Here is a 22,025-nt window from a genome sequence, read left to right as displayed (position 1 = left end):
CCTGGATGGACAATCAGCAGAGGAGAACGACAGCTAATCTAAACATTTCCGCTTCTTCACAAAAGAAACATAAACAGCCACAAACCCACGAAAAATATGTCCAATGCCACTAGTACTTAAAGAAATCAATTTTTAATTCTTTAACCAAATTGGGATTTTAAAAAAATTATTACTACCCTGACATGGCATAAACACGGAGAAAACAGCCCTTTCATATAATATGGTTGGTCTGCTGTGTCATGGTCATATAAGTAACAGTGGTATTAACAGTGGGTAAAACCTCTGGCTACATAAAATACACATGCTCTTAAAAATGTGTGCACCCTTTGACCCAACAATTCCACCTCTTAGAACTTACCCCAAGGTAATACTAACGGATTTATTCAAAGATTAAACTACAAGAAAGAGCAATCCAGCTTTAATTTGCTATCAATTAGAAATAAATGTTAATAAAAGAGCAGCTTAGCCATTTGCACATTTATGTATATTAGGTACTCCTTCAAAATATTATAAAGAAATACAAAATGGTTCAGAAAGACATTACAAACACTGTTGAGTTTCAAAGGCAGTTTGCAAAATAATTTTATGTGTGAAAAACAAACATGAAACATACATGAAAGAAAAAAATATGTATGGAAAATAAAAGAACTATACCAAATATTAACGGCAGTTATCAAGGGAACATTTTGTTCTTTTTGTTTATTTTACGTAATTTTTATTTTCAATTTTTCTATAATAAATATGGACTACTTCTGTAAAAAGAAAATATAAGTTTCTTATTCAACAATTTTTCAATAGTTTTTTAATGTATGTGCAAATACTGGTACTGGGCTAATTGGATAATCATGGAAAGTAAAAATGAATCTTGATCTCAACCACAAAAAAAAAAAAAAAAACAATTATTTTGAGATGGTAAAACCATAAAGCTTCTAGAAGATAACTGTATCTTTAAGACCTTAGACTAGGAGAAAATTTCATAAACAGGACACAAAAAACAGTAACTATGAAAGAAAAAATTGATTAATTAGACTTCATTAGTATTAACGCCTCTGCTCATCAAGACAATATTAAGACATTGAAAACACAAACCAAAAGAAGATGCCTGCAGTAAGTGTATCTGACAAAGAACTTATTTCTAGTCTATTATAAAGAGCTCCCACAAATCAATAAGAAAAAGACAAGTCAATTTTTTTTAAAGAGTCAAAAGATGTGAACACATACTTCTCTAAACAAGATATCTAAATACTCAATGGGCATGAGAAAAAAAAACACTCAACATCATTAGTCATTAGGGAAAGGTAAATTAAAACCACAATGAAATACTACTTCACACCTATCAAAATGGCTAAAATTGAACAACAATGTCAAGTGCTGATGAGGATGTAGAGCAACTGTACCTCTCATATATTGTTGGAGAAACTTTAAGTATATACAGCCACTTTGGGAAAAGATTTGGCAGTTCCTTGAAAAACTAAACAAACATCTACACTCTATCCCAGCAAAACCACCCTAGGTAGATGCAAGAGAAAAGAATTATGCAAACAAAAATTTGAGCACAAGTCTTCATGCAAGCTTTATTCCTAACTGCCAAAAACTGGAAACAATCCAAATATTCATCAGCAGGAGAAGGATAAACAAAACTGTTGCACACTTGCCATAATGTAATACTGCTAAGCAAGAGAAAAGAACAAACAACCCATACAACCAGAATGAATCTCAGAGGCATGCTGGGCAAAAGATGCCAAACATACTAAGAGTAAATGCAGTATACACGTGCTGTACCCATTCCATCCATATGAAATTCTAGAACACACACAACTAATCTACAGTAATAGAAAGCAAGCTACCCCAGACCAAGGATGCCGGTGAGGGGACTGCAAAGGGGACTGCAGGAAGTTTTCAGGGGGCAGAAATGTTTTTTATCTTGATTGTGGTTATTTTCAAAACTCAAACAGTATACTTGAAATGAGTGCATTTTATTGCATGTAAACTATACATCAATAAGCTGATTAAATAAACAAGCAAAACCACAACAGAGATACCAGTACACACTTATTAGAATGGCTAAAACAAAAAGCATTGGCAAAACCAAGAGATAACTGGAACTCTCCATTTTAGAGGTGAGTGTGAACATCTGCACAAGCGCTTGGAAAACAGTTTAGCAAAATCTACTGAAACTAAACATATACCTATGCTCTGACCCAGTAATTTCACTCTGGGTTTTTTATAATTGAAAGAACCAAGTATTTATGTCCACCTTGGAAGTATTACTCGTAATAACAGCCAAAAATTGGAACCAACCTAACTATCAACAGTTAGATAAACAAACCACAGACTATGTATACAATGGAATTATGCACTGGGGAAAAACCTGCTAAACACAACAAAAATGGATGAATCTCACACATAATAGCAAGGAGTAGAGTAAAAAACACAAGAGTATATGCTGTATAACTCCATTTAAAATTCAAAAACAGCCATAACTAACCTATAGTAAAAGAGGCCAGAATAAACCTTTGGGAAGGTTTATTGACTGGGTGAGGCACAGAAAATAAAAGCCCTCAAAGGGCTCTAAAATGTTCTCCATCTTGATTTGGGTAGTGGTTACAGTGTAGTGTATACATACATAAAAAAACCCATTGAGCTGTACATTTTAGATTTGTGCTCTGTATTATATGTAAGTTAAACACAATAAAAAATATATATATATATGTATATGTACACACACACATACAAATGCCCTTTAACGAATCTTTGATCATCCCTTGAAGCTGGAAGCTTTTTAATCAGTATCCAGGTGTGGTTCCTGTCCGGGTGAGTCACTCTCATTCCCAGTCTGCTCGTTTTCATGTTCCTCATGTCTCCTTCCCTCGGATTATCTGAGCTGGGGGTGCTCCTAAATATCCGGAGTAATGGCATTGGCAATGGGACTGGATAAAATCATGCCCCAACCAGACAAGGAAGATTTCCAAAACACTTACTAATACTATATATGGTTTTAATAAAGATATAATTTTAAGTCTATGGGACAGTTCCTGATTGACTCACTATCCTTTTGATTAAATTCTTGCAGAGACTGTGGGGAAAATTAAATACAAGCAGCCAGCACTTTGAAAATAAGTACTAGCATTGCTAATATTTTTGCTTGATAACTGAGTTTCATAATGTAAGCAAAGTGATTTTTAAAATCACAATGTAAATATCCACTTTATACACAACTTTCAAAAATAAAGCCATGCCAAAGTCAAACTTTGTTGAAGACTTATTTGCATATTGCAAACTAAACGCAGTGACAATGCATGAAACTATTACTACTGTCTTCCAAAATTAACCAAAAGATTATAAAAATATGTGATTAACTTCCAGAAACTGATTTATGAAAGCAAAGCTTTTTAGAAACAGGACTTCATGTTTTAATAGAGTCTGGTTTAGAGTCCTTTCAATACACACACACACACACACACACACACACACACACACACACACACTTCTCGTATCAATACAATCTAAGTATCCTACATTTAAAATGTCTTATTTCCTCCTTTTCCATACCATCTGTTCCTATCTTGTGATTTCCCTGAAACAGTTCAACAGTCTATTAATTGGTCTCCCTGCTCCACTGCATCCTCCAAACTGACTACACAGATTTGGCTCAAACTTTCAAGTCACCTCTCTTCTCAAACCACACCCACCACCCTCACCCTTCCTCTCAGCCAAGGGATGACAAGCTCAAAAGTAAAGAAGGCCTTTTAAGAGCTATGGTGACCAGGAAAGTAAAAGCCTAGACTCAAAAAGGCAGCCACTACTCAGTTCCAATTTTCAGGCAAAATCAGAAATTAGTGTTTTGATATGAAATGTCTTAATTTAAAAAAAAAAAAACTATGCAGACCAAATAAAATACATCTATGGATCTCTATTTATCCACAGACTACTTATCTGTAACTTATGACCTAAAGGATAAAGCCCAAGGTTTGGTTATAATTGCTTTACAAATTTATCTGCTTCAACCACTTCATGCAAACTACACTCCAACAATTCACAGAACTACTTGCTTCCTCGCCTGTTCTTCCCGACAAGTGAGGTGACTGCCTGCCAGCTATTGTTCATTCAGTTACCTTTGCCTTGAAATCCCTCCTCTGCCCCAACACATCCACATCCATGTGTAATTTTTGCTCAGGCCTCAAAGTGTAACTTTTTAAAAATTTCCTTTATGAAATTTCCCTCCTTTTCCATAGCTCCCACACATTGTATGTCCATCTCTCATGATCCTGACCAGTTTTCACATTGTATTTTTTAGTGTAAGAGATAGCAAGATTCTGCAAGCAAGGTACATATCTGATTTTGTTCTGTATTCCCCACACTACCACACACTACCTGTTCAATTACATGCTCAATAATGAATGAATTAAAGCTATTTATCTGTCCTTTTTTTGCACAACAATTAGTACTTCAACTGGATGGCCATTACATAGATATGATCCCTTAGATTTTGAAAACCAAAAGGCTAACAGGTTTAGGAAAAGACCCCTGTAATATTAAATTTGAATCAGAACTAACAAAAGGAGTTCCCATTGTGGCTCAGCAGAAACAAATCTGACTAGCATCCATGAGGACACAGGTTCAATCCCTGGCCTTGTTCAGTGGGTTAAGGATCCAGTGTTGCCATGAGCCATAGTGTAGGTTGCAGACATGGCTCAGATCTAATGTTGCTGTGGCTGTGGTGTAGGCCAGCGGCTACAGCTCCAATTCGACCCCTAGCCTGGGAACCTCATCATGCCACAAGTGCGGCACTAAAAAGACAAAAAGAAAAGAATTAACAAGAGCTTACGGTTCCTTTTATTTTTTAAAGTTTTATTGAAGTATAGCTGATTTACAATGCTGTGATAATTTCTGCTGTATAACAAAGTGATTCAGTTATAGGTATACACACATCCATTCTTTCTTCAGATTCTTTTCCCATACAGATTAACACAGAATATTGGGTAGAGTTTCCTGTGCAGGATATACTTCTTAGTTCTAGCCACTGAAAGGATCTAGAAGCAACAAGAACTCAACAGTATTGGTTTTGGTTTATAAACACCATCCCCCACTAAAAGGAACCAGAGATTCTTGGACAAATGGCTGATTCCTGATTGTGTAGGGAAAGTAGAAAGCCAAGAAACATACCAAAACTGATGGGCTCATGTCAAAAGGGAGCAGAAGTTACCTTGAAGGGACCCTCATTAGCCAAAACTGAACATCAATAAAGACTGTGACAAACTTGTGGTTACCAAAGGGGGTGGGGAGGTGGGCTGGGGGGTTGAGATTGGCATATGCACACTGTGGTATAGGTAGTGACTGGCCAATGGGGACGGATCTGCTGTATAGCACAGGGAACTCTACCCAATATTCTGTGATAATCTGTATGGGAAGAGAGTCTGAAAAAGAATGGATGTGTGTACACATATAACTGAATCACTTTGTTATACAGCAGAAATGATCACAACATCGTAAATCAACTATACTTCAGTTAAAGTTAAAAAATGAAAAAAGAAAGATTGTAACTGATTGTTAACAAACTGAATAAATATAAGTCCATGAGAGTATGGTGATACACAAAAGGAAGGAGGAGAAACAGGGTTGGCCTCTGTGAATGCTCGCTAATAAATGTAGCTGGAATGACAGAAAACCATAATTCTGTATCTTATACTGTAATAACTTAACTGTATCTTAACTATAATTTCAGGATCAGGATGCTGAGACTACTGGGTGCAAGGGCTGTAATGGAAGAGGATATTTACAAGGTGCCAAAACATTGTCCCACAGACTCCTTTCTAATAACAGAGGATAAAACTGTACCTTAATAATGGAGAGATCTGGCTGTTGCCACCTCAGTGAAGGGATCAAATTTAGCATAGCTCATGATGGGATAACCTGTCATTAAGTGCTTCCAGACATGACTCAAAGCAAAGTACACTTCACCTATGATGAAGCATTCCTGTCAAAATGTTTAAATAGGCTGCAATCAAGCTTCTCAACTTCCAATTTACAGGAAGTATAGAAGCTAGAGAAACAAATTAAATAACACCATGAGGAAATATTCAAACAGGCGAAGAATGTTACACACCCTACGGGACAACTAATTGAGCTTTACTCTTAAAAAAAAATCAATTTCGGGAAAAGGGCAAAAGGACTATTGAAAAGAAAAAAATTAAAGAGGCATCACAACTAAATACAAACAAAAATATTTTGTTTGGATCCTGGTTTTTGTTTCTTCAAGGAAGGTGCTAGAAAAGACATTCTTGGGACAAGTGGGAAAATTTAAATTTACTTGTTATTGTATTGTGGAATTACTTTCATTTTCATAGATATAAAAACAGTATTATAGTTATAGATATAAAACAAAATATATATGGCTACATTTAATATATGGTTATATATGGAGATATAGATAAACTATACATATATAGTATGCATGTTTGTGTTTTTAGAGAGAGAAAAAGAGACTGTCATTCTCGGGAGATACATGCTAAAATGTTTAGAGTGAGGTTTCATGTTTATAATTTAGTTCTAATTGTTTAACAACAAAAAATAGTATGTATTTGAGGAGAGAAGGACAAAAAGGGGAGAAGAAAGATGGAGGAAGTGGGGGAGGAGGGGAAGAAGGGAGGACCGAGGAGGGAGCAGAGAAATGATGCAAATACGGCAAAATGTTAACAATTGTTGAGACTAGGTGGAGAGAGTATATAGGTGTTTGTTGGTTTTTCCTAACTAGTTAATATATATTAATTTATATATATTAATATATATTGCTTCCCCCAACTATTTAATATATTGATTTTATATATTAATATATATTTATTTAACATATATTATTTCATATATATACACAAATGTATGAAATTCTTCATAATAAAAAGTTATGAGAGAAAAAAAGAGAACAATTAAAATAGCAACCAGCTTAAAACCAATGTAACACCATGAGTGTCAAAAAACAAAACCTGTGAGAGTATACATTGTTGTAATGTGACTCTTTAACAACAATGTGGCCATGTCTATCAGATTTTTTTTGCTTTTTAGGGCCACACCCGAGGCATATAGAGGTTCCGAGGCTAGGGGTCTAATCCGAGCTACAGCTGCCAGCCTACACCACAGCCACAGTAATGCCAGATCCGAGCTGCATCTTCCACCTACACCACAACTCACGGCAATGCAGGATCCTTAACCCGCTGAGCCAGGCCAGGGATCGAACCCACAACCTCATGGTTCCTAGTAAGATTCGTTTCCACTGCGCCATGCCAGGAACACCCTATCAGATTTGTAAAAGCACCTATCAAGTGACCCTTACTCCCAGGAATCAGTCCTGAAGACATACTCCTCCATATGTGAAATGCAGGTGTTATTTTTTTACAGCATTACGTATAATAGCAAATAAAGACTGGAATAACCTCTATGTGTTTTAGTCCAGACTGGTTTCACAAAATATAACACATACAAATCAGCATGCAACTTTTTAAATTATCTCTTCAAAAAACTTGAGCACTCTTCAGGAACTGATATGAAAGGTACTGTGTCATATTTTAGATATATATAAAAAAAAATCAGGTGCAGAACCACCTGTACAGCACACAAACCCCTACATATGAAGGCTGTACAAGAATGTGGTTGAGTAGCTGGAGCTAAAGAGAATGGAAGACTTTTTCCTTACTATGTATTTCACTCATTTTGCACCTTATGGATGTGTACCATAGACATCATAGTGTATTCAAAAAAGTTTTTCACGTATTGATTGACTCTAGCTGTGATGAAGTCTTCCTATCACCACGCTTGCATTACCAAAACCTAATTACAGTGGAGTTATACATAAGTTCACCCGGGAATTAGGGTCTAAAGTCAGTGCAAAAGGTGAAAACAGCATACAGTAAAAATCTGCCTCAAAAATCTTTTAAGTATATGCCACACGGGACTGACCCACCATCTCAATAATTCCTACACAGCTAAGTTTCACTCCAGCACCTGAACAGCTCACTGTTTCTTCAACTAACTAGTAGATTAAACAGCTGGCTTGTACTTAGGCCTCATGTCTCATGGTGTGACGTTAAAAATGCGTTTTTAAAATACTATAATCACACTCATCAGAGCTAGATGAGAAACATCAGGAATTGAGACAGGCGGACAGAAGAGCAAATTTTCATTTCCCGTTTCATGCTTGATCAAGAACATTCACTGTTTAGGTTATTTTTCCTTTGTTTTTGTCACCAGATGCAAAGAAATGAATTTGATAAATGTACATAAGATGTGTAGTGATAACATGGTGCTTTAAAAAACACATTTCAAAAACTGTACCTCTGTTAATTAAACTATTACAGTGGAAAAAAAATCACAATCCAAACATAATAGGCTAATTTGCTGATTGGGAAAAGGCTGTAAAAACCCCCAGATCAAAGTGGAAAGGAGAGAGTGATAACATCTCTTGATCAACGCCACATCTGACCTCATAATCTTAGTTGTAGCTCACTGCTTTATATTAGCATTTCCATACACAGATATATATTCCTCAATCTTTAGGTAATCTTATAATTCCACTGAGTAAAGTTAGGTACCCCTGCGGCTAAATAATATCCCCCCAATTTTTCTATCCCTGCTCTCTCTAGTGAGCTCCAGATCAATATTCCTACTAGATATTTCTCCTTTTAAAGGATTCACCCATAGTCAACTCAAATCCATTATAAACTGAACTCATTCTTTCCTCCCGCCACAACTCCCCCCAGTCTGTTCTTCTAGTATTCCCTATTTTGGAAAAGAGAACAAACATCCATTCTGGCATCCAAGGCAAAAATCTAAAATTCATACTATATTCCATCCATCTCTTACTCCTAAAACTAATGCCCAATTTTGTAGATCCTACCACCTACATCTCTTTTAAGTCCACTCCACCACACCCTGTCAATGCTTTGGTTGGCCTTCATCATTGCTCACTGGAACTAACTGGTTCCCCTGCCTTGAGTCTCCATCTCGCACACGCCTTCAAAGTTAACTTCTTAAAATGCAAATCTGGCTATGTCACTCTTTCTACTTGAAGAAAGAAGGATCAAGAACAAGTCCCAAAGTAATGGTGTAATAAGTAGGGGGGAAAAAAGCTCATTCCATAACATGAGGTAATACAAAGACAATGTACCACCAGGTATATTTTTTGAGTATGTTCCTAGTCTACCCTATACAATATGACCAAACTAAATAAGCTAGTAAGTGTGTTTCAGCAGAAAGAGGCCATGGCGAAGCGAAGAAATTTCAACCGCTTTCTTAGAGGCAAAAATGAATGCAAAATGGATCCCAACAGCAATAAAGGTGCCTTAAGGAACACAAAGCGCTTTCCAGACCTATAAGAGTGCATTCAGGCTGAATGTATTAACATGCCTAAAATGAATGGCGTAATCAGAAAAGGACTGGGGAAGTAAAGGCAAGCAGAGAAGCTGAAAAAAAAAAAAAGAAAGAAAAGAAAAGGGAAAACTACCCACCCCCAAAGTGATAGCTGAATGATGTTTTCTCAGTCTCGAGCCCGTTCCCTGGCCAAGTCCTTGCTAACTTAACCACCTGACTATGCTCTGACCTGGTAGGTAAAGTCTTTTGGCTTGAGTTTTCAGGTCCCTACTGTTTCTTTTTTGAAACAATATTACGTAGACCTAATTAGCAAATCTAGCTATCAGAAAAGTCATATTCATCATGACAGTGTGCACATATGAATATATATGAATAAACTGCAATACTGGCTTTACACATTAGTCTTGCACAGCGGGTTAATGAATTTAAGTCCAACCGTGGGATAAGGTTTTCGGCATGTTGACCAGATGAGATTTCTAAGGGTGTTAAATCCAGGACCAGACCTTGGATGAAGGTAAATTCTAAAGCTGTATTTGTGGCTATTTAAATTAATTAAAATTTAAAATTCAGTTCCTTGGTCACAGAGCCACATTTTAAAATAGCCACATGAGGCTAGTGGCTACCAGATTGAGATACTGCACATTTCCGTTATTGTGGAAAGTTCTACTGGGACAGCATTGTTCTGGAAGATAATCTTAAACGAACCCCACCTTGAGTCCTCTTGGGAAAGAGCCTGATAGATAGTCTTGGATGGCTAACATAGAATCTGTGATCTAGACTCTTTTCTACAGAAGATACGAAATAGATATTCAACAACAATGATTTCCTTTCCCTTGAAATCAGAATATATAGTTTTAGTCTTCCGGATTTCTGCCTCTCTTGTTATCATTGGGTGATACTCTAAATGAGACACAGACATTAGAAGCCCATTCTCTGAGGCCGAACGGCCTAGATTCCTATCTCACCTCTGTCTCTCTGACTCTTACTAGATGTGTGACCTTGAACATGTTGCCTAACTACTCTATCCTTCAGTTTCCAGGTAAGTAAAGTGGAATCAGGGTACCTATCTCACTGGGTGACCGTGAAAATGAGTTTATACATGTAAAGCATTCAGAATTGTGCTCAATACAGAGCAGATGCCCAGTAAGTATTAACTGCTACTATTTTTACTACCACCACCAACACCCTGACAGGTCTTCACATGACAAGTGTGAAAACTGCTCACCTAGGAGAAACATTAACAAACGTAAATGAATGAAAATAAAACAAGCCAGAGTGTCAGTCTATGATAAAAAAATAATAATAATAATTTTTAAGATTAAAGGAAATGGGTAATGTGAAGTAATTAAATACCAGTAAAAGTCATGAGTGGCCTGACAATGTCTTACTTGTAAGGCTGACAAACCACAGGTCAAAAGAAGTCTACATTACAAGCTCCTGAGCTATTTAAACAACCAATAAAAACTAAGGAGGAACTGAAAGGCTACTAGACCAAATCATGCTTCCCTGTATAAAACACATTTTGACATTTAAATGCACAACCTCTCTTACACTCCCTAAAATGACCTTTAGTTTCACTTGATTAACCGACTGAAGACTTTCCAATCCTCTCACTAAGCAGGGAGAGCACCAGATAGCATTAAAATACCATGCCAAACAACGATCCATCATGAGTTGTCCCAGTAGGAACCCACTGTAGAAAACTGTACCTTGTTCTAACAGGAGACAGACAGTGAGACAATCCCAAAGTTAAAGTACAAACTTCAAATGTAGTCAGATGGAAAGAGCTAGGGCTTTGGGGACACAGAGACTTAAGCTGAAAGCTTGGCGCTGCCATTTACTAGCCATATGACCCTGGCAAACCGTACTTACGTTGCTCATGAGCTTCATTTTACTATCTAAAAAAATACATGGAAAGCATGTGTCATCTATATAAGAAATATGAGTAAGGAGCCTACAAGAGCACCTGGCACTTAGTAGATGCTCAATAAACAGTAGCTACAGTTAGTAAGTCTTTCTGAGAAGACCTTCCAGGGGTTCTAAGAATAAAAGACCACTACTTTACATGTTAACTAAAAAAATTACTTTGACCAGGTTATCAACTATAAATTATAAGATAATGCCACAAAATTATCATTCGTTTTCCATATTTTACAAGCTATTCCCCAAACAAAATCCCCTTGCTTACTGTACTACATTCCCTGTTAGGCTATGACTACAAACCACTTGGGCCTATTTAATGAAAAAAGCTGTGCTTCTTACACTGAAACTAAGTTTTTACTAGCAAATACCTTCACTAAACTGCACTCAAACCTGAACACTAAGCATAAATATCTAACATTTTTTTCCCTTTCTCTAGTAGTGGAAAAAAGTAAAGAAATTCAAGTTTCTCTCAGTGAGTTGAGTTCCACATAACAAAACAATACAGGGTTATTGCTTACCTGGACAATATTTTGTACTTCAGATCCACCAATCCAGAATGAATGGGGAAGTATTCCCTTTCAGACTAGTCTGAGAAAAGACAGCAGTCAAGCAGCTTCCAAGATTCTTTCCGTTTACTGTATCCAGCTTTCTTCAACAAAATCCCAAACATGCACTTCGGTAACTGTTGAAAGACAGAAAGCAATCCATACACCCACCATGGCACCAGCGGCAAAGGACAGCCACCAAGAAATGGAAGGAAGGGTCAATGGAGTGGTGGATCTGAGGCACAGGAAAAAAAAGTTACAACCCCTGAGTCGGCTATTTGGTAATAAAAGGTCTGCAGTAGCACTGCTCACCTCTGTGGTGAGAGGATAAGACAGTCTACATAGTGAAGAAGGAAACATCCCTAACGTTAATATTTATTTATGACAAATAATCACGCAATTTCCAAACGAGAGCAACTAAGAACTTTCTCTATTATCCACATAAATTGTCCCAGGTCATTCGGCTGCCATGAACTTTATCTCTTTCCTAAGACAGCTCCTCTACTATGACAGAAACTTTGTCAGCCAAAATATGGGAAGGCTCAAAAGTCTCCCAATAAAGATATTTATTTAAGCACATAACAAGAAATCTTTCGGTTTGCTACTTACATACAAAAACATCAAATCTGCACATCACTCAACTCTTCAACCCTCAGCTGAAATTTAAGACATTTTAAAATACGTGACATAATTTGAAGAGTGAACTTCTGACTTAATAAAGGTCAGTCCCCCACAATGACCAGTCACTGGGTAAACTAGGGGAAACAATAAAGAACACTAATAAACAATTTACTAGATAACATCTTTAAATACATGAGCCCAGTCCATATTATATCAACATTCTTTGTTACCATAGCAACTCTCCCATCAGATTGTAAATTCTAAACAAATTATCCAGAGAGGAAAAAAAGGCATTCAATAAGATCACATAATTAAAAACTTAAGAATCAAAAGACTGTGAAGCTGCCTGCACATAAATTTGCTACTTCCTCTATTGCCACACTACTGCCAAAATGTTCCTGCAGTAATTATAATACCTACCTTTACTGAAGGGTTACTAATGGGCCAGGCCTTTTACATTCATTACTCATACTTAATTCTCAAAAGATCTGAGAAAAATAACTTGCCCTAAGTCCCACCTCTACTAGGAGGTAGAGTCCATGCCCTTTTCAAAGAGCACTTTGACCTCCTCTAAGATCAAGGATCAGAAAGACCATGATTCCTGGGGCAGAAGAAATCAAGCTTTACTCTCAAAGGCCCTAAGCTAATTGACATCACAGTGGAGAAGCACAGAAATACAGTCTTTCAGCCTAGCTGAACTAAGATACAACTGAACTCCCTGAGCCACCCTGAAAGGACTAACTTCCCCGATCCTGCCACTTAAAAAGCCTTTCAAAAAGTATTAACAAAAGGCCATGCAATTCTAAGGCCCACGATATTAATGTTAATACCAAAACACACTATATCGTTGCCCAAGGAGACTTTGTGTTTAGCAGCAAAGATGTATCTGTGACGAGGAATCCCGAAACCAGTTGAAACCAAAGAATTTTAAAATTCCAAGATTAGTCACTAAGAGTCCACAGGTAAAAACTAAAGATGTTCTGATTTTTCATGTTATAAGCAAAGCAACTGAAGTGACTGACTGAAGTATCAGTAAGATTCAGCTCTCCATAACAATGAGGTGGAAATACCTTAATACCTCAACTTAAAGGCACTACACAAATAAAATCTCACGCAAAGAATAAATGCTCAAACTTTTCACATTACTCTAGAACCTAAGAATAAACTGGAAACCCAATTCTGACAAAAGCAGTCAGTGGGCCACGGCTAGCAGTTAAATGCCAAAGCAATATACTCTGCTTTTCAAAGTATAACCAACGCACTGCTGTAACCAAAATGCTGAACAGTTACAGCAAAATAGAACCACATCTATTTGACTAAAGGACTCATTTCTGAACCTCCTATATCATCAGGACTTTTTCTTGTATTAGTGAGTTAAGTTTTGCCTTCTTCCCTTCCAATGAACACTTTACTGAATGGCTCACTGGTGGCAGGCCTTATGCTAGAGAAACAAAGATTAATAGATGCCTGGAGTTCCCTGGTAGCCTAGCAGTTAAGGATCCGGTGCTGTCACCACTATGGCAGGTTCCATCCCTGGCCTGGGAACTTGCGCATGCCAAGGGCATGGCCAAAAAAAAATGGTGCTGGACCAGGCGTGTAAGGACTGAGTCTTTCTTGTCCTCAGCCCCTTTCTCTTTGAGTCTCCTAAACGATCATTTCACAGAACCAAAACATATTTTATTATTAGCTCCCCAAACTGGTTAAATGTTCAAATTTTACTCTAAAAAGTAAAAATAAATTACTCGGGTTCCTTTTTCTCAACAGCAGGGGTCTCGCCTGATGTTTCTTTTTCTTCCATGGATCAGAGGTTTGCCATTAGAGAATTTGTTTCCTATGTGCATTGTACATAGACTTCTACTCACAGACATGTTTTCCAATTTACATATTAATATCCCACTGTTTCTACTTCACAGCTTTCCATTCGGTGAAGGTCTTTGTTGACTAACGCTGAGAGGGAATTTCCTAAAAATGCTTCCTGCTGACATCACGGAACTCTGCAATCTTTGAATTTTGTTACAACAATAAGATGCAGGTTAGAGATACCGACTGGACTGTCAGGTCTTCCTGGTTTGTCTCTCATTTGCCTACAAAGACAAATTTCCTGTTAGGCAGTTGCGATAGGCAGAAACTTAAGTGAAGGTGACGAGCACATTCTTGACCAACAGGTTTTTCCCCTTTGTCAACTAATTCAGTGAACAACCATACAGCCCAGGAGGAAATCTTGTATGATAGCCACCACTTATTCTGTTAAAGGTCAAAACCACCAGCTTTACTAAAAGAAGAATAAATTCGAAAATCCTAATGTCCTTGTGCAAACTAAATGGATCAAACATAAATCACAATGCTCAATGCTAATATGAACAATCACCAGTCTCTTTCCACCAGGATACCTAAAACAGGGTTGAGTGGGTTCAGGTTTGTATTACGTCGAATTGGTAGTTTTTTGGTTTTTCGGCGGGGGGGTGGGGGACTGCACCCGAGGCATATGGAGGTTCTCAGGCTAGGGGTCCTACCAGAGCTCTAGCCGCCAGCCTACACCACAGCAATGCGGGATCCAAGCCTTGTCTACGACTTACACCACAGCTTGGGGGCAACGCCGGATCCCCAACCCACTGAGTGAGGTCAGGGATTGAACCCAAGTCCTCATGGATACTAGTCAGGGTCATTAACTGCTGGGCCATGACAGGAAGTTCTTAATAACTGTAACAGTACTTCCCAGATTTCCAAGATAGTACTGATTCTGTATTACTTCAACAGTTCCCCCAAAGATGTCTCATTAAATGACTAAAAGCAAGGGAATTTTAGGCCTCTGTAAAGCTTCACCATTAAATACATGCAGAAATCAGGGGGAAAATTAAAACCTTCTTCACACCATCTGTCTTGATTGTGTTTACAAAACACAGTCCCTGGACTTGTGGGGAGTTAGCATGACAAGCAGTTGCTGAGAGACAAGCCTCTGCAAGGTCCTCTCACATACATCTCTCATAATCCTCCCAACACTCGGAGCAATACCTACATTTTCCTATTTTTACGCATAATGAAATCATACCACAGAAAGGGTAACTTTCTTAAGGTGACACAGCCAACAAGTGACAGCAAAGCTACAACTCAGGAGTTTCACTCTAGAGCCCATGCCCTTTGCGCTAAATCATGCTTCTCTAAGGTCCACAGGATCCTTAGAACTCATCGACTGGTGAGTTCCCATCGACAGATATAAAAGGAATTTGGTTTCCTGAATACTCTTCTATCAAGCACTGAGATGTATATAAATCAACGTGTATGTGCACAGAAGTCTGTAAAGAATGGTTACAGGGACTATGGATGTCTGTGTGCCACACACCACCCCCCTCCCCCCCTTAGCAGTCTTTCTCCTCTGTTCATCTCCACCTTGGCCTGAAGATTATCAAAAGGAAAGCTTCAAATGGTTTCACAGCATGAAAAAAAAAAACCAACCTAACATTAATTTAATCAATATCTGTCGCACAGTGAAGCCTTCAAAGGATAATCAGATATGGCCTCTGCAAGGGAAGCTTAGACACAATCAAACTTTTATGATACACAGGAAGGTCTAATATGTCCCATAAGAGTTAGGAACAGATGATTATGAGAATAAGTGATAGAGAAAAGAATTTCCAGAAAAGAGGATGGCTAAGATATAAGGCAGAGAGCAATAATACATGTAAACAATCAACAGGAAAATTCAACTCAACATTTACTGAACACCCACTACAATAAGGCACTGTGAGGAGTTTATTATTTAATAGGGGACACAAACAGGAAACTGTAATACAAGCCCAGAATGTTAAGTGCCACAAGATAAATACAAAGTGCCAGAAGTCATTCATTTCGTTTAACAATGATTATCGTGTAAGCAGTACTAAAGATATAAAAACAAAATGCTATCTGCCACCATAATACAAACTGACATCAAAAAGAGGAGGCATCTAAATTGTGTTCTTAGGGGATAGGACTTTATCAGCATAGGTGGAAGAGAAGATTCTTGAGATGTGCCCAAAACCAATTTGGCCAGAGAGCCAACTCTTACTTAGGTCCTTCCATTAAACTTCAGAAGCCTTTGCTACCTGGGCTTCATGTTCATGCTGACAAAGGAAACACTGAGCAGAATCGGAAGAACCATAGTCCTCCTTGCTTTGGCTGGAGTACAGAGTAAGTGAGGAATGTGGGAAGAAAAAGCTGGAAGGCAGGATGGAACTGGAGTGCTTGAAACACTTTCTTTCCCTAGACTCCAGGTACCTCACAGTGCAGAAAAGTTTTTCCAAAATTCATAGGACCAAACAGTAGTGCTCAGAGGGAAATGTGTGCTATTCCGTAAACCTATGGAACACGCCAGTGATGCTCCTGGGGGATACAGTGCTCTCAGTTTTCCGGGTACAGCAGTTAGAAGCCAACTCTTCTGAGGAATATCATGTTTATCCTGGTCAAATCTGAAAGGACATCTAACCTACTCCAAAACTGGGTAAAAATTGAAAATATTTGAGACAGTATCCTGAAGCAGGTCAGTGAGGCCTATAAAATATGTAATTTATTTCATTGGGACCCTACTTAAACCTTTGTCTATTTAACTGCATTTGGTATCTCAGCACATGGCCAGAGGCAGATGCAGATAAGTGATGGTGACAAAGGAAGACCCAACTGCTTAAAGTCACTTGACAATCCCACTTACTCCACTTAGAAAGCCAATGACAAGAAGGGGGGGGGGATCAAAAAGTAAAAGAAGATAACTATTTCCAATAAATCACTTCGTTTCCTTCATCTCCTTGGCCTTGTGGCCAGTCTGTGCTCTGATAGCTGTAAAAATAGAAGTGATTATTAAACCTTCTTAATAAAGTCCAATTGTATTTTCCCTCCTTTACTATGTTCACCTAGTAACATAACCCCTCAGAGAAAACAGAGAAGGGAAATGACTCACTTAAGGTCACTTAGCAAAGAGGGGGAGCCATTCAGCAGCTAACAATAGAGTACAAAGTGCTCATTGCTTGACTAAAGGAGGGGGGAGGGGTACGCTCGCACGCACCCACCCCAGAAGCAGGATTATCTTTCCTAAATTTTTACATCAACTTCTATCTTCTAACAGGTAGGACTAAGCTTTCTCTTCCATTAGCAGCTCTGTGAGTGCTTTCTAGTAATATGTGCCTGAACATCAACTCATATTTCCAACTCAAGTGTTAAATATCATGTGATACACAACGAAAGGTTTTCCTTCTTTCCAGGGAGGTCTAGCACATTAGACAAAGCCTGGGGAACTTTTCTTAGTGTATTTCCAAATGGATTACTACTTTTCTACCTTGTGGATAAATAAAGCTAATTTTATCAAAATTGGCAGTTTGAAAAACAGTCCCACAAACTAGGTACAGTGTTAGGGCCATATAAGGCCGTGAAAGACATGCGGTAGTTAATTATTCACCATCAGCAAGCATAAATTCAGTTGTCTCGATCCAGAATTTATTGTCTATATTAAAGACTGAATCCGGAGTTCCCGTCATGGCTCAGTGGTTAACGAATCCAACTAGGAACCATGAGGTTGTGGGTTCGATCCCTGGCCTCACCCAGTAGTTTGGGGATCTGGCATTGCCGTGAGCTGTGGTGTAAGTCGCAGATGAGGCTCGGATCCCGCATTGCTGTGGCTTCTAGTGAAGGCTACAGCTCTGATTAGACCCCTAGCCTGGGAACCTCCATTTGCCGTGGGTGCGGCCCTAGAAAAATACAAAAAGACAAACAAACAAACAAACAAAAAAGACTGAACCCTATGAGGGAGGTCAGCTGGAGAAGCTTTTTGTGGACCTGGCCGCAGACCAGGGTAGGAGTCACAATGGAGGTTATATTTTGAAGATTTAATTATTCTGCTATCACCAGTTTTATTTCCTAGTAAACTAAAAAAGCACAAGGAAAAAAGGGAGAAAGAACCATAATCAAAGAAAGTAGAGGGAGGAAGGTTAAGAAACTGGTAAAACCCAAGAAGTCTGCTTCCTTCCTTTGATATAGCACACTCTGGAATATGAAATGAAAGTTATCCTGTTAACCATTAAGTACCGAACTGGTACAGGCCGCACAATCACAAATATTTGAATACTGAAGCTGACTCATAAAAATCTAAAAATATTTCATGCTTTAGGCTTTCAAAATACCACCAGTTTAACCCCTTCCCCTCCTTTCATCATATTATTTTGAAACCAATGTAAAAAAATTTTTTTTCTTAACCTAGTTTTGGAAACTGTAATGAAAATGCAATGAATACAGAAAGCCACATGCAATTGGATTTTAAAGCATTATCATTCCTACATCTGATCCGGGATTCAGTAAAGTGGTTGTTAAGTACCTGTGCTATCTACTACACTAAAATAAACACACAAATGTTCATCAAAAGGATTGCCTAAGAGTCTTAACTGGTAGCTCTTTGAGGGAGTATCAAAATCCATATATGAAAAGGCATTTTAAAATTGATCTAGATAGCTGTTAAATTTTTTTGTTAAACTATCTTAAGAATCCCAGTTTGTAAAGCCCTTGAAAGAGCTGAAATATCTTTTCAGATCACAGACACAATTATGTAAAATCAAAACTTTTTCAATTTATAAGCATAGGAAACCAGTATATTTAGGTCAGAGATTTTTTTTTTTCTACATCCACTCAAAACACTAAATGGATTACACTGTATTCATTTCTAATTCTCTTCAAAATAAAGACATTTTAGTTATTGTTTTAATGGCATGTAAATGGAAGGAGCACTGAACACTTTCAAAGAGGTACCAAGTTACAATTTTCTTTTTCTTTTTTTTTTTTTTTTGTCTTTTTGCCATTTCTTGGGCCGCTCCCGCGGCATATGGGAGATTCCCAGGCTAGGGGTCTAATTGGAGCTGTAGCTGCCAGCCTACGCCAGAGCCACAGCAATGCTGGATCCGAGCCGTGTCTGCGACCTACACCACAGCTCACGGCAACGCCGGATCCTTAATCCACTGAGCAAGGGCAGGGATCGAACCCGCAACCTCATGGTTCCTAGTCGGATTCGTTAACCACTGCGCCACGACGAGAACTCCCCCCAAGTTACAATTTTCGATATGAAGCACTCCTGTTGTAAATACATGTATTACACATACATGTAAGCATATATACTATATATGCAATTCCAGTTAAGATATTTTACTAAAATAACCCCTTACAAAATTTGCAGATTATCAAAGGCTTGATTACAAAAGTTTGATAAACTTTACTGAAAGGAAAAATTACTTAATAAATTACTTAATAAATGAAAATCAAACTTATGGTGACAGTATCCCTTAGAAAGCAACCACACCAGTGCGCGCACGCACACACACACCCCAGAAACTACCAGAGCTTTTTTTCCCCTCTAGTTTTCAAGACTGCTGAAGAAGTCTAGTGAATTATGCAAAGGACAGCAAATATTAAGCTGCCTCCATATTTATGCTACTGTACTTCCATTTTTAAAACATGCACCTCAACTCCCCAGATACCATCATCCACAGACACCATGCAGCTATCCAACAGACTTTCAATGTCACCATTTATTATTTATAGCATTAAATGGGGGAAGTGGCTCTGATGTCACCGACCCTACCCAGTGGAATCACTGACTCAATAAACATTTTCACACTGGAGAAAATCTGGCTAGGAAAACGTTTTGCTGTGTTAAGTAGATTCTTTCACCTTTCCTCTCAACCTTAGAGTAGAAGTTGTTACTGTATTAGAAGAGATACAAAGAAACTGTCAAGATTTCCACAGGAAGAAAGCCTGGGCCTGTCCATTTGCTGAGGCAAAGAGCTTCCCCTCCCAGCTCTCCAGAGCCCAGTTTGATTTCCCTAGTATTCCAATTGGCAGGTAATAGCTATCATATTTTATTTCTTCCACCAAGTCATCCACCAAAGAGCAAGTTCTTCGTTTCTACTAGCCACTCTCTCGTGGCCCTGTTTCTAAAAACCTTAGGCTCCAAGTCCCAAGGCGGAGGGGGGGTTGGGATTCGTGGGGCCAGAGGGTCTGGCCTGGGTACCAAAGGTTTCTAACAGAAGAGTGATCGATTTCCCAGGGGCCTAGGATTCTCTCCTACTCCTTTTCTAGAAGAAAGAACTGGCGGCGCAGATGAGGACAAGCCCTCTTCCCCCTCCCCAATTTCCCAGAGCGGCTCTGGAAAACGTGAAGTTACAGTGTCTCTTTCCTGGGAGATGGAATCCAGAGTACCTGGGGCCTCGCTATCCAAACATCCCTCTCGGCCGGGTAGGAAACCCTTTGTCCGAGAAGCCGGACACCACAGGGGCCCAGGAAAGAGGCCCCTTATCGGTCACAGCCTCAAACCCGAGAGCTCCCCACCTCCACCCCTGTAGGGCCTATGCCGGCATCCACACAGCCCTGGCTTGAGAAGAGGGTGCTGAGAGACCCCTTCTAGGACGCAGAGGCCGAGACCCCAGGTCGATCTTCTCTGTACCCCCTCCCATCACCATCTCACTCGGCCTGAGTGGGGCTTGCAAGAGCGATGCAGGCCTGGCCGGAGAATTAGAAAAAGAAAAAACAGAAAACCCCTTCTAAGGGAGGAAGGAGATGCTTGAGCGAGTGTGAGCTAAGGCCACAGCACAAGCGAGCGAGGGTCGTTCCAGGGATGGGCCCAGAGACAGGAGAGAAGGGAGGGAGGGAGGAAAACCGAGGGGCATGGAGGGGGCCGGACCAGGTCCGGCCTGAGATCTCGAGGGATCCGGAGTAAAGCGCGCCGGGCCGGAGGGCCCAGGTTCGGGCCGAGGCAGCGGGGAAGGGCCAGGGCCGGCCTCGCGCCGGACGTTGAGATGGGCAGGCCCGCCCGGGGCCGGACGGACGGAAGAACGGACGGTCCAGCGGGCCGCACTCACCATGAGCTCGATGGTCTTGTCCTCAATCACCGAGTCGGGCTCCATGGCGGCCCTGGCGGCCCCGCCTCGCTCTCCCCGCGCAGCAGCGAACGGCCCGGGCGGAGGAGGCGACGGCGGAGGCGGCAGAGGCGGAGGCGGCTATCGCACCCACTCTAGCTGCCAGCCCGCCCGGGCCGCCGGCAGCTCCGCCCTCCCCCTCGGCGAACGCAGTACGCAGAGCGAGGACTACAGCTCCCGGCAGGCGCCGCGGGTCCCGCAGAGCGTTGTGGGAACGAGAAGACCCCGCCAGACCAATCTCTCCTAGCCGTCCGAAGCTGAATTCTCAGCCGAAAGTAGCACGGGACTGCGAATGAGAGACGTGCAGACCTAAAGAATTACGGGCTTCCTCAAGGTGGGGCTTCAGGTGCGCGCCTACTACATATCCCAGAAAGCCCTGCGCGCGGGTTCTCTTTCCGGCTAGTTTCTTCTGACTTCCTGGCAGCCCGAGGCTCCCCGGACCCGGACGGAAACTCCAAGGCAACTCTTCACTTGCCAGCGATCCTGCGTGCGCGACCGATTTCCGCACATGCGCGGTCTGTGCCTGCAGTGCCCGCTCGACACCTAAGTAACGGCACGGTTGGTCTGGCCTCTGTGGCAGGGTGAGGTGTTGGCGACAGGTGGGTTCTAGGAAGGGATGGTCTTGGGGCTCAAGTGTCGGAGGGGGGCCAGC

At 40.0% G+C, this 22,025-nt stretch overlaps 1 protein-coding gene across 7 annotated transcripts in view; it reads right to left on the bottom strand.

Annotated features, from left to right (window-relative positions):
* Positions 1–21,766, bottom strand: part of FBXW11 (F-box and WD repeat domain containing 11) — a 125,493-nt gene extending 103,727 nt beyond the window's left edge. Inside the window, exons 1-2 of one of the 7 annotated variants that reach the window (XM_021077118.1) lie at positions 21,317–21,727; positions 11,802–11,965 (exon numbers count right to left, since the gene is read on the bottom strand). Coding sequence is in view for 4 of the 7 variants with exons in the window: in XM_021077115.1 (XP_020932774.1) it covers positions 21,317–21,361 (45 nt within the window). In the remaining 3 variants the exon portion in view is untranslated. Of the gene's footprint in view, positions 1–11,801; positions 11,966–21,316 lie in introns of all 7 variants that reach the window. The other 6 variants (XM_021077121.1, XM_021077120.1, XM_021077115.1 and 3 more) reach the window with 6 other exon arrangements.

Source organism: Sus scrofa, chromosome 16, assembly GCF_000003025.6.
Source record: "Sus scrofa isolate TJ Tabasco breed Duroc chromosome 16, Sscrofa11.1, whole genome shotgun sequence".
Taxonomy (NCBI): domain Eukaryota; kingdom Metazoa; phylum Chordata; class Mammalia; order Artiodactyla; family Suidae; genus Sus; species Sus scrofa.
This window is presented reverse-complemented; position numbering and strand designations above follow the sequence as displayed.